The sequence below is a fragment of the Siniperca chuatsi genome, linkage group LG19 (genome assembly GCF_020085105.1).
Source record: "Siniperca chuatsi isolate FFG_IHB_CAS linkage group LG19, ASM2008510v1, whole genome shotgun sequence".
NCBI classification, from domain to species: Eukaryota; Metazoa; Chordata; class Actinopteri; order Centrarchiformes; family Sinipercidae; genus Siniperca; species Siniperca chuatsi.
In genome coordinates, this window is record NC_058060.1 from 13663036 (window position 1) to 13676513 (window position 13478).

At 39.4% G+C, this 13478-nt stretch overlaps 1 protein-coding gene across 8 annotated transcripts in view; it reads right to left on the bottom strand.

Moving 5' to 3' along the window:
* neto1l (neuropilin (NRP) and tolloid (TLL)-like 1, like) overlaps positions 1–13478 on the bottom strand; it is a 70215-nt gene that overhangs the window by 9525 nt on the left and 47212 nt on the right. For 6 of the 8 annotated variants that reach the window (XM_044177260.1, XM_044177259.1, XM_044177258.1 and 3 more), the window contains 2 exons: positions 8921–9003; positions 7579–7724 (listed from right to left, as the gene is read on the bottom strand). In XM_044177260.1, coding sequence (XP_044033195.1) covers positions 7579–7724; positions 8921–9003 — 229 coding nt within the window. Of the gene's footprint in view, positions 1–7578; positions 7725–8920; positions 9004–13478 lie in introns of those variants that run through there. The other 2 variants (XR_006375834.1, XR_006375835.1) reach the window with 2 other exon arrangements.

The window sequence follows — 13478 nt, forward strand, 5'->3', positions numbered from 1 at the left end:
ATGCAAGAAGTTGTTTATTTGTCCTCGGTGCACAGCCCTTGTCAACACAAATCTAAACAAGAGCATCCTCAAATACATGATCATCATCATGACACCTGCCCTCCCAGTGTGGCATTTCTGAGACACAACACTGCCGTCACGTCTCCACCTTTCTATGACGACAGCATAAGGGGTAGAGCCACCAAACATGGTTGTAAAACCAGCGTGATAATGTGACAGGCTCCATCGTCATATATAGCTACATAATTTAAAGCCAAGGTGCCCTTGCTCTCAACAACCAATCATACTAATGCATAAGCGAGCTGATTGGCCAATTCACTGCTTCCCATTATCAATCTCAGACAGTGCCATGTCAAGCTAACCACAGGATGAAATAGTTTGTCCTATTTACTCTACAGTGTATAATGTCATTTCACTGCCACCTGGTAGAGATTTTATTATAGGATTTATACAGCTGTAGTTATCTCTTTAATATCCCTGGTTGTATGCCATTGCAGGCAACAGAAACATATGGCAAAATTGGATTTAGAGGATTTATGCATCAATGTTATGTGATGTGTTTTACTGGGTTTGCCAAAAACACAATTTCCCATCTGTTTGTATTTATCTATAAAGTTTCTAAAATGATTTTCCAGAAAATCTACTGTATCAAGATACACTCACTGGCCACTTTATTAGGTACACCTGTTCAACTGCTTGTTGATGCAAATATATAACCAGCCAATCACGTGGCAGCAACTCAATGCATTTAGGCATGTAGACATGGTCAAGATGATCTGCTGAATTTCAAAACAAGCATCAGAAAGCATCAGAATGGGGAAGAAAGGTGATTTAAGTAATTTGAATGTGGCATTGTTGTTGGTGCCAGACGAGCTGGTTTGAGTATTTGAGAAAGTGCGGATCTACTGGGATTTTCATGCACAACCATCTCTGTGCAAAAATGCAAAAAAAGGCCAGACTGGTTTGAGCTGATAGAAGCTGACCACTCGTGACAACCGAGGTATGCAGAAGAACATCTCTGAATGCACAACACGCTGAACCTTGAAGCAGATGGGCTACAGCAGCAAAAGACCACACCGGGTGCCACTCCTGTCAGCTAACGACAGGAAACTGAGGCTGCAATTGGGACGGGCTCACCACAAGTGGACAACAGAAGATTGGAAAAACGTTGCCTAGTGTGATGAGACTCAATTTCTGCTGCGGCATTCAGAAGGTAGGGTCAGAATTTGGTGTAAACAACATGAAAGCATGGATCCATCCTGCCTTGTATCAACGGTTCAGGCTAGTGGTGGTGGTGTAATGGTGTAGTGGATATTTTCTTGGCACACTTTGGGCCCCTTAGTACCAATTGAGCATCATTTAAATGCCACAGCCTACCTGAATATTGTTGCTGACCATGTCCATCTCTTTATGACCACAGTGTACCCATCTTCTAATGGCTTCTTCCACATTGCGCCATGTCACAAAGCTCAAATCATCTCTAACTGCTTTCTTAAACATGACAATGAGTTCACTATACTCAAATGGCCTCCACAGTCACCAGATCTCAATCCAATAGAGCACCTTTGGGATGTGGTGGTACGGGAGATTTGCATCATGGATGTGCAGCCAACAAATCTGCAGCAACTGCGTGATGCTATCATGTCAATATGGAGCAAAATCTCTGAGGAATGTTTCCAGCACCTTGTTGAATCTATGCCACGAAGAGTTAAGGCAGTTCTGAAGGCAAGAGGGGTTCCAACGTGGTACTAGCATATATTAGCCATATTGTCCACCCTAGGGCAAAAATATACATACACAATGTCAGATCCTTTACTTAAGAAAAAGTAGCGATACAAATGGTAAAAATACTCCATTACAAGTAAAAGTCCTAGATTCAAAATGTTACTAAAGTAAAAGTACCCAAGTATTATCAGCAAAATGCAGTTAAAATACTAAAAATATATTTAAAAGTATGATGTTGTATTATTATAACTGATGCATTAAAGTACAAGCAACATTTTAAAGTTATAGCTGGTTGAGGTGGCGGTAATTGTAGCTATTTTACATACTGTTGGGTTGTTAATTCTATAAAAAGGTCACATCATTTTACAAGCTCATTATAGTTTTTTTTTTATGTAAAATCTTAATCTGCAAAGAAATGCCAGATAAATGTAGTGGAGTAAAATGCACAATATTTACCTCTGAAATTTAGTGGGGTAGAACAACAAAGTAGCATAAAATAGAAATACTCAAGTAAAGAACAAGTACTTAAATAACTGTACTTAAGTGCTATACTTGAGTAAATGTACTTAGTTGTGTTCCACCATTGCAGAATAGTATTGAAGAATCGCCCATGACAAGTATTATCCATTAGTACTATCCATTATGCACGTGGTCTTGTGAGAAAGTATGTGAAGGATAAAAGTATTTTAGGACCACTTTCAATTTCCGAATGTTCCAAAAGTTACTTATTTGCCACTGACATGTGAATATAATGGATGGCTCTGTTTAGGTGCTGGCTGTTTGGCAGTGGAGGAGGAGTCCAGCCCTCTCTCTCTTTGTATGTCTCTCATTCTTTCTCTTTATCTCTCACTCTCTCACACACAACACTGGCACTGGGTACTAAAGCAGCTTGCCAGTGGTATGGCAGAGCTGGGGACTATTTGACAGTGTTACCGCTGTGATGTATGGCTGTTTTCATCCCAGCACTCATCCCAAGTGAATAATAACACACCAAATTAGAGTGACTTATCTCTATCTCTCTCTGTATCCCATCCTGTCTGGGTCTTTGCCAGAACTTCCTGAGTCTTATTGGCTCTCTGTGTGTGTTCTGACACTCCTCTTCTCATTTTCTCCCCCTACCTCTGTTTCTCTTTCAGTATAGGCCAAAAGCTGCAAGTGTGTTATTAACCAGCAGAGGGAGCCCACTCCTTCTCCTTTTGCCACTGAGCCCTCGTGTCTCCTCCGCACACCACAGGCAGAGACCAGACGTTATAAGGAGTGAGATTCACACTAATCTCCTGCGAAATTAATTTCAAGACATTCTGTAATAAAAGTGCACTTTTGCCCACACAGAAACGTTCCCAGTCACTGCTGGAAGCATAAATTAACTCCTAAATAAGTGGCTGATGAAAATAGTCTGGGTCTCTGCACAGGGGGGCTCCAAGAGCAAAGAGACTTCTGCAGTGAAGCGCTAGAAGCAACACATGGTTATTATGAATGTTTTAAATCAAATAACCATTGTAGAGCTGTGTTTTTGTGTGTTTATGTTCTATAGGAGTGTAGTTAGGCTATTTCTAGGACATGAGGATGATGTGTCTTTACCTGTATTTTGTCTGATGTTGTCAATGTTGTTTTTGTTTTGCAATAATTGTCTTTTTTCAGTGCTCTTACCTACAGTGATATAATCTCTCACTTGCTCTAATTCAGTTACTGGTTATGCACTACTGATTCATGTTTTTAACCCCTAATGCTACTTTTTGACACTACAGAGACTCTTTAATGCTATATTTCTATTTTCCTGCCGTCACTGTCTAAATTAATTAACAATTAACATGGTTAATACTAAAAACTGTAACTCTCTCTATGTGGGAGTCAGTCAATTATCCCTATCTTACCTGCAGCTAGCTCCTCATTGGTACCAAAAAGAGACCACATCTACCCAGTACTGGCCTCCCTTCACTGGTTACCACTGGTAGAATAGATTTTTTAAATTTTTTTTTTTAAAGCACAGCATGGGCTGGCACCAGCTTACATCTCTGATCTTCTAAGTCCCTATTCTTCCTGCCGACCCCTGAGATCCTCAAAGTCCAAAGGTGACCGAGCCTTTTGCATTGCTGCTCCCAGACTGTTCCCCATTTATTACCGTTTTTAAATCCTGGCTAAAGAACAATCTTTTTACAATTGCCCATTAAATGCCCTTCATTATTAATATTACTATAAAATTGCTTTACTTATTTATTTTCATCTTAATTATTTTATTGTATTTATGAATGTTCTTTAAAGTACTTTGGTCAACACTTGTTTTTTTAAATGTGGCCTTTAAATATATTGACTGACTTGACTTGACTAATATGACAAGCATAAAATTCTGTTTGTATTCTTAATCAAAATCCTGTTGGGCCTCAGACATGAGTATGAGAAATGTAATATTATATTTACATTCCAGTCCATTTAATTTCTCCAAATCCTGGATATTGCAAAAGTCAATCATCCATCCATCCATTCATCTATCCATTTAATACTGCTTCTTATCTTATTGTCCCTTGCTGTACAATGCTACAATCTAATATCCCCAGAGTATTCTTTCTAATCCCAAAGCAACAAGATAACAAGCGCGCAGAGATGATATAATCTGACCTAGCAAAGATCCATATGTTAACAGTCTTTACTGTATGCATGAAAGCATTTGAGAACAACATAGTATGCTAAAGAAGCTTTGCAAGAAACAAGAAGTAATGTGTGTAGTGAAGCCGGAGCACTTTTCCATCTGTAACCCCAGAGACAGGTGTCTGTTGATGAGGCAAAACTATTCTGACAGCTGAGATGTCACACAAGCACATTTATCACCTAAGACATAATTGCTTCTTGGGTAAAGATAGGCTTCACTTTCTTATACTTCAAATTGGTAATCTTACACTTTTGTTCTACATTGCAGGAGTGTGTGTGTGTGTGTGTGTGTGTGTGTGTGTGTCTAAGTCTGGAAACAGAGCACAATCAGTAGTATCTGCAGGTGTGAACACAGCGCACATGATAAAGGTGGATGTTTGTGTTTAGGAGCATTGCTCTCCCCATTGGAGCATCTCGCTGGGAGTCAGCAGCTGTGAATGGTCCTCTAAAAACTGCTGGTCCCACTGGGAACCAGCAGCTGTCAGCAAACATATAAAGGCTTAGGATCTACTGTAGCAAGGGAGCACTTATTGTAAAAACTGCCCTATAAGTTACAAATCCAGCTAGTGCACCTGTAACCGAGTACACACACTCACTTGTAGTTACACAATGTCTTCCTTTCACCTGAGGAGGGAAATTAAATAACTTCTTACTGTATTTCTGTAGCACATAGTACCTCACCTTACATTGTTCCGTCTGTCAACTGTACTTGCCTGCTCCCTTGATGATTTTTAAAATGTATTTATTTATTTTTTCTGTACAACTTATGGTCAAACCACTGTCCAACTGCACTGGTCATCACATTGAACACTATTAGCTATTATGTGCTCTTTGGATTATCATAAAATGGTGTCTTTTTCAAGTTTTCCAAATTTGTTCTGGTACAAGTGAACAGAAGGTATCTCTATTAAGACTAACAGTACAGCTCCAGTGCTTGGAGTTAAAAGTGGGCCTATTCTTCTCATTAGAATACTATTTAGTATAAAAACACATAGAAGTTATTTTATTTGGGTTAAGTCAAGAGAAACTTTGATGTGCGCATTTTATGAACAGACTTCAATTCAACAAAAACCTGTCTACTACTCACTACAGATGGCTATAATTGGTGCACTGAACAGATATTGGTAATTGCAGGGTAGCACAGGGTTGTTTGGGGTAGAATTTTCCTTTAAAAGCTTAACTATATAAATGTTAGGTGGCCTGTCGCTCACTTAGTTGAGTCATTAAAATACTTTACTTGCCTTTCAGTTTTCTCAGGGAGCAGTAATGTTTAAATTTTGTCTAATTATGTGTGCCTCGACAAATCAAAAATGCACTTGTTTTACATTATGAAATCAAAAATGAAAATTTCAGTGTTTTGTGCATAGTAAAATGAGCAAGTAAAGCAACTAAGAGTGCACACAAGAAGAAAACAGTTATCATAATATCAATATATAAATGAGATTTACATGTCAAAAAGGTGGAAATGTAATTACACTTACTACAGTACATATACACTGCAGTTTTACACTGTTTTTCTTTAAACAAATGATGATGCATATTGAAATAACATGCCTTTCTCCACTATTACCAATTAACTATTATGTGTTTAACTTTTTGAAAAATCTTAAAACAAGTTGATCTGCACTGGAGGCAAGTTTGGACCGCACACTTGACTGAATTACTTGTCCTGACTGTTTGTGCTTCCTAGTTCTCTGCTACACCTGTATACGTTCACTGTCGACAGGGTTGGTGCAATGCTGCTGAGCTGTGGTGGATGCTGCTCTAAAGGCTGAGGTCTGGCTGGGGATCGCCTGAGTGACTTAGGCAGAAGCGTTGCCCTGGCAACAGCACATCCTGGCTCTGATTGGTGAAAAGGCCTTACAAAAGGGACACTGACATCACAACATAAACAACTCCGCTGCCACTGCTGTTGCTTATTCTTTAGAAGCTAGCCGCTTATCTCTTCGTATCACTACAATATATACATACGAGCGATACAGACATGTTGTAGATATGTAAGGAGTGACGACTGATTGTCCTTCAGGGTCTGCTGGTTCCTTTTATGTGTGGGTATATTTTATGACTTTCAATAACTCAACCATGTAGAGTGAAGGAAAAGTGAATTCAACTCACTTACCACCCATTACCTTTACCCACCATTCTAGGTGCATGTCTTTATCCAAAATGCATTCCTTCTTTTTCTTAATAACCATAACTCCAATATGATACACTGTGGCAGAGCATTCTGAAAGGAAGCATCTGGCATGGTGTTTCATTTCGCCATCATAAAAATAAAGAGCAAAGCACCTCTTTGAAATTTCAGGGGAACTGTAAATGATTGTTCAGAAATAAATGTAACATAATTGTATTTGTATCGTGTTATGATACTTTTTTTGGGTGGCATTGTTTTAATTTTTTTTCTCACCCTGTTTGTTTTGAAATTTTCCTCTTCCAAAAATGCAGATACAACAGTCAGTAGTGCAGTGTGTGTGCAACTGTGTGCTTTTATCAGTGGCATTAAAAGGCACTGAATGACAGTGACATACTGTATACTCAAAAGCCTCAGACCCTCTTCATTCACCTCACTAGTACAAAGAATGCCCTCTGCAACCCCTGTCAAACTACAAGCTCCATCAATGAGAAGCTGGTGAATGAGAAAGAGGAAGACTGTGTGTTTGTGTACAGTGTGTGTGTGTGTGTGTGTATGTGTGTGTGTGAATTTGAATCTCTCCCTGGTGTTTGGCTGAAAGAAACGGGTAGATGTCAACATGCTGTAGCTCATCCTGATATTCCTTTGTCTCAGGCTCTCTCTCTCTCTATCCAAGTATCTATCCATTAAGAACATTGCTGTAGTGCTGCAGTGCTGAGCTAAAATCCACCAATACTGTCATATTCACAATCACCCACAGGCAATATCCCCTATAATAGAATTCATATTCCTTGGTTTCCTGCCTGCTGCTATTTAAATGGTCATAAAACTTAATGGAAACCTCTGACAGCACCTTTCCTATGACCAGCGTACGATATAACTTGCCATAAACGAGGTCACTGTGCTTCTATTTTCCTTTAATGGCTACCACTAAAGACCAGACCTGTTTTATTTGGGTGTCAATGTCGTTGTTATTGAGTAGTGGTCTGATTAATAAAGCTAATCAGTTTCCCCCAGTAAGTGGGTAATGTTGCAGTAAACATTACATATGTGTGAGGATATCTGTTGTGTCTTACGTTCTTGGTAGGTTGTGAAAAGGATGCGGAAGCGGCTTTTGCGACTGGCTTCATCCGCCCACATACGGATGACGCCCAGCGTGGAAACCAGCATGATGTCGTTGGCCACCGTGGAGCAGAACTTGCTCTTCAGGTCTTCCACCGAACTGAGACAAGACAGGATGAGATAAGAATCCATAGTTTATTATCAAGTAGCATGGTTATTTGCATTATGTGCATTTAAATAACTCACATTATTGAACAGAAGCCCAGAGAAGCCATGGTTGCTCATATTTTTATAGGCCCATTATCGTGTGATCACAACTTTATATTCTGGTAATCTCAAGATAACAAATTGTTGGGGAGCTCATTTTTGTTTTTAAGCCTATTATAGTTAATGATTTAATTATATCCTTATCTCAAGATATCAAATATTTTTTTCTTTGATCATGATTTTAATATCTCATTAATTTGAGATAAAAAGAAGTTACGGATTTGCAGGTGAAGTTTCCTATAAAACTGTCATCTGGCTGTTCTATTAAAGGAATAGTTTGAGATTTTGGAAAATACAAAATGCTTTCTTGCCGAGAGCTAGATGAAAAGATCGACACCTCTCTCATGTCTGTCTGTTCATTATGAAGCTACTGCCAGCAGACAGTTAGCTTAGCTTAGCACAAATACTGGAAACAGGAGAAAAAAGAAGGGTAACAAAATCCACCTACCAGCACCTTTAAAGCTCACTAATTAACACATTATATCTCCATTGTTAAAAACGACAGGTTGTACTTTTATGGGGGGTTGTGTGCTTGGCTATTTCTTGGCCGGGTGCAGTGACTTCCTGGAATCTGCACTGGTTGCCTAGCAACCTCATGGTGACGATAAGTCTCCCCCTGTTTCCAGTCTTTGTGCTAAGCTAAACTGCTGGCTGTGGCTACACATTTACCGTACAGACATGAGAGTGGTATATTTTCATGTAACTCTCCGAAAGAGAACAAATAAGCGTATTTCAGAATTTCGTATTTTGGTCTATCCCTTACAGAAAGTTACAATGATATTTCTCCTTGTGTCAGGAATTGATTCCTGTAAAGTAAAATCTGATCTGTTAATCAGTCTTTAGCTCTCAGGCTTTTATCTTGTAGGTTATGTGAGGCTAACCGGACATGGACAGACTAGGGCAAAGGAGCTATATCTTGTGAAAACCAGAAAAAGCACAATTGTAAGTTGTTACCTCGAGATAAGGAGATGATTAAGTCATGATCACACAACAAAGGGCCTAAAATTAATGAGTAAATATGGACACTTTGAGCCTCTGTATAATTCATCAAAATGAAAGAGAAAGATTAAAAATTTTACAAAGTCACACCTGCCACCATCATACACTGCCACAAAGTTGCGCTTGCATTCATTGGAATTGGCCATCTCATAGTCGAGAAAACGCAGGTAGATCTGTCCAATGCAAGGAGGCAGAGAGGAGGGAAAATACAAAGAGAAAAAGCAGAGATCAAATGAGGAAATTTAAAGATGTGGACATGGCAGAGGAGAGAAAGGTGACAGAAAAGATCCATATTATGGCTTGTGCATCTTACTCATTATCCCATTGCCTGATATAGCAGCTCTGTAATGAAATAAGACTGACAGACTGCAGCTTGTACAGAGTCATTACATACGCATATCAAATGAGGACTCAGAGACACACAGAGTCTATTAGCTTTAGACTCACTATCCATATCTGTTGAGATAAAACATTACACAAAACCTACAACCTTGTTGAACTTTAAGGTAACCTTGGACATTTTGCCACAAGCTTTGGATTTTCAAAAAACAAAATGTCATCCACTTACACTTTATGTTACACAGAGACCCTTTCTTTGAAATTCAGTCTAAACTTTTAGGTCAATAGACTCCATTCATATTATATCCACTATATAACAAAGACTTCAAACCATGACAGATATATACAGAATATGGACTATTTTATTATCCTAACAACCCCTTGTTGAGTGAAATATCCACCTTGCTATCCACCTTGACTCTTCACAACAGCTATTCTAGGTGAAACTAACACTTCCTGATTGCCACTGCATCATTGTCTGTCACTCATTCATCAGGCTGAGATCGCCCAATCACAGCTATGGTTCTGGTCGGCTGCACACAGCGCTCGCCATCACTACGGTTAATGAGTGGATCGCTCACAAACTGTGACCGGGAAATGTGACGCTTTAAATGCCCAAAAACGAAAGCTGCAGATGGAGCAGGATAATGGACCTCGCAATGTCAACTCGGCTTCAACAACATGACAAGTGAAATGGATCGGGGAGGGGGAAAACAAGCTAGCCAAAATTCCCCTGAGGTCTCATATTGGTTACAATAATCTTCCATCTAATAAGAAATTGTCATATTCAGCCACTCTTTTGGCTTTATTGGCTTGTCACGAGAATCAGGGCATTTTTTGTCTTCCATGCTGTGATACTGGAATGAAATACTGCTCAATGTCACTGCTAGCTTCACGAAGCAAAGATGAATGTATGTATATACATATATAGTGCGCATGGGGAGTATGTGCCCTTCATAAAATGAATTTGTTGCACAGAGTGCATGGACTTGTATTGATATGAATGTCTTAATCTCTGCAGGGAGGGCTGGAAGATGGAAGATGCTCTGAAAACAATTTCTTAGCAGACGTCACTGTTGAGTGCTGGTGTGGTCTCTTCAATATTGCACAGATTTCCAGTACAATGCCTTTAAATGTCATCAAGATTGAGATGGTGTATATAAAATTTGGCTTCTCAACCGAGTGGATGAACTCAGAGAGACACAGTGATTAGGTCAGTGATCTGAGAGGAATGTCACATGACACTGTAGGAAGTTACATTTTTCAGAAACATGAAGAATTTAGGATGTGAAGAAAATTGTCAGCAATCACTTACACTAAGAACAAATAAAGAACAAAGTTATGAGTGAATGATGTGTAAAAATGGCTCCATTCCACATGGCATGTCGCCAAAGAAGTCTGATTTAAGGTGTTAATGTTAAAGTTATAGTCAAAGTTAAGGTTATGGTTAGGTGCTCTTGGCCAACTTTGTCTCCATTTGTTTTGGAGTTTGAGAGGCCAATAATGGGAAAAAGTACCTATAAGCATGTTAATTAGGTCACTTGGCCCAGTCATTCTACCGTCAGCTACAAGCAGCCAAGTTAGACATGAAGCTTTCCAGCACAAAGAACGCAGTTAATGCAGGAGTCTGAAACCAATAAAAGTTAATTCAATCAGGGGAGACTAATTACAAATACAAAACATTGTTGATAAAGTGTTTTTGAATAGACTTAATCTGGTGGTAATGGCTGATTAAAGCCTGCTATGTGATTTCAGGCCATATATGGTCTGTCTGACTAAACTTAAGGTCTTTTCACAACTTATAAGAGCTCTGCATTAACATCAATGATGAGTTGCAGTTGTTGCTAACTCCTGGTTTAAGTAGAATAAGGGTTACATAGCAATAGGAGCAATAGGACAGAGAGACATCTTCATTAATGCAAAGTAAACTTGTACTAGGCTATATCTTGAAAAACAGCACAGCTCACTGAATCTATTTATTGGGCCCTTTACCTAGAAGCACCACAGATGTAACTACTGTCATGCCGCTGAAAGTGTGAACTGAAAGTGTGAACCTGAAACCCAAGTGCAACACAGACGGAAATGTAGCTTCTGGACATGGCTACCATTGTAAGTCCTGATAGTTGCAGGCTAAACTTGAAAGCGTTTTCAATTATTGTTATTTGGTGGAGGGATAAAAGAAAAAAGCCTTTACACTATGATGCCACATACACCCTTTTATGCTGTAAAATATGACAGCCTTATGGTCTTGGATCAAAAATGTATAATTTTTACTACATGAAATGTGTAAATGGTATCACAGACTGCAATCGTTTCCATTTCGCTCATGTGCATCCTGCTGAGTTTAAGCATGGAAAAAATAGTATTTGCAATTCTTCATGTCTATGATATTTTTGTTCAACCTTTGCATTCACAAAAGCGATGTCTGGTTGATGCCGGTGACTAGATTTGACTGGAAACGCAATCAAATACGCCTCATTATGCGAGAGAGACATGCACAAACCCAACACATACATAAATAAAAGCTTTTCATGTTGTTGTTTTTTTTACAGCTCTTGTTGCTGAACTCTTCTAACTGACCATTGATGAAGAAAAATAAGAGTAAAGATAGCATCACGAAGCCAAATGATGGCAATGGATCAGAGAGATACAATCACCAATTTGTAAGAGGAGAGATTGGCTCCAGCAGGAAAACAGCTGCCTCTTCATTGATTCTGCAGCGCCCATTGATGACGCAGAATCCATCACTGACTGGGGAAGAATATGTTGCCACTGTTGCTAAAAGGTGCCTGTAACAGTGTCTGTGCTGTTCATTACAGTCAGAATAAATGTCCATATTTTGGCCATTATCTTCATGAAAAGATACAGAAGGTGTCAAAACAGTGCAGGCAGGTGTGGTGGAAAACAGGCAAGACACAAATGATGTCTGAGGAAAATGCAGTTAACTGCTATGAATCAACATGAGGCAATGGAAAATATTCATCTACAACTAACAGCTGTCAGCTGAATTTGGACAGCTGTCCAAACAGAAAAACCAAGAAGAGGAAATGTTACAAGAAAAACACAGACTGTAGTTAACAAGAGTTGTTATTTTGTACAAGTTAATGTCCAATTCTTTTCATTGAAGCATAAATTATCTCTTTATCCTTCCTAATTTACTCACTATTTAAGTTTGTATTGCATGCACATGTATGTAAAAGGTGATATTGTGTTGCACAGGCTTTTTTTTTACGTTACTTTGGATACCAACAAAAGCTAATTAACCTTTTTTTTTTGAGGTTGTTTCGCAGAAATCTATTTATAGGAAAAGCTGCAATTTAAATGACACATGGTGATGTAAAGCAATCACATTACGGAATTAAACTTGGTGCAGTGCTGTCACTTCTGGCAACAACACATGGTCATTATTGCTTACTTGCAGGTATATCTTTCAGTCAGTCTCCCCTTTACTTACCTTTCACGCCATCCCCCTCGCTCTACCATCTGCCACCTCACCCCTAAACGTCATCCCTATACATTTAGATCTCCTAAAAAAATGCATTATTAAGTATGTCTTTCCCTTATCCGCTCCTTTCCCATTTTTCCTCCTCCTCTGCCCCCCTCTTCTCTCTGGAGTGCGCCAGTGCAGTCTAATTAGAGCCTCCGGTATAGGATGTCATTATCTTTCTGCTGTTTCTGGCACACTGGGTACAGTGCAGCACTGTATCAGCATAGGGAAATGAAAGCTGCAGCACAACTTCACGCACGCACATACAATACACAGTGATGGGGAGATGGCATCTTCTGCATCTCCTTCACTACAGTAACATGTGAGCATGCATGTGCGTGTTTTTAGAAGGAGAGAAGAAGTGAGAAACACAGTAAGTTTTATATATTTTATGTGTAACTGAGTGTGAACAATGCTGATGGGGGTGAGAGCTTCAGGACTGTGTGTGACTTAAGATAGATTTGTGCTAAAAATTTTATTTGCTGCCTTGTCCATCAGCGCCAATGACTGTCAGCCTTTGGCCCATGACTTGCCTTGTGAGACACATCTGCAGGGCGAAATATGACACTGATTCAGACCAAGTCAAATACATCATACTGCCAGGCTCGCTCACTCTGTCGCTCTTTCATGCACATACACAGCCTTCACCTCTCACACACACACTGAGGCATGCATGCGACACACGCAAAATTGACTTATGGTCCTCTTTGGTGCTGTTGCCACGATGTACTAGCTGACTTATGCACTCCCCTTAGAGGGACTGAGGAATCAATGCTGCTTTTTTGAATCGACTATAGCGGCCAGGGTCCCTCTTAATACCTG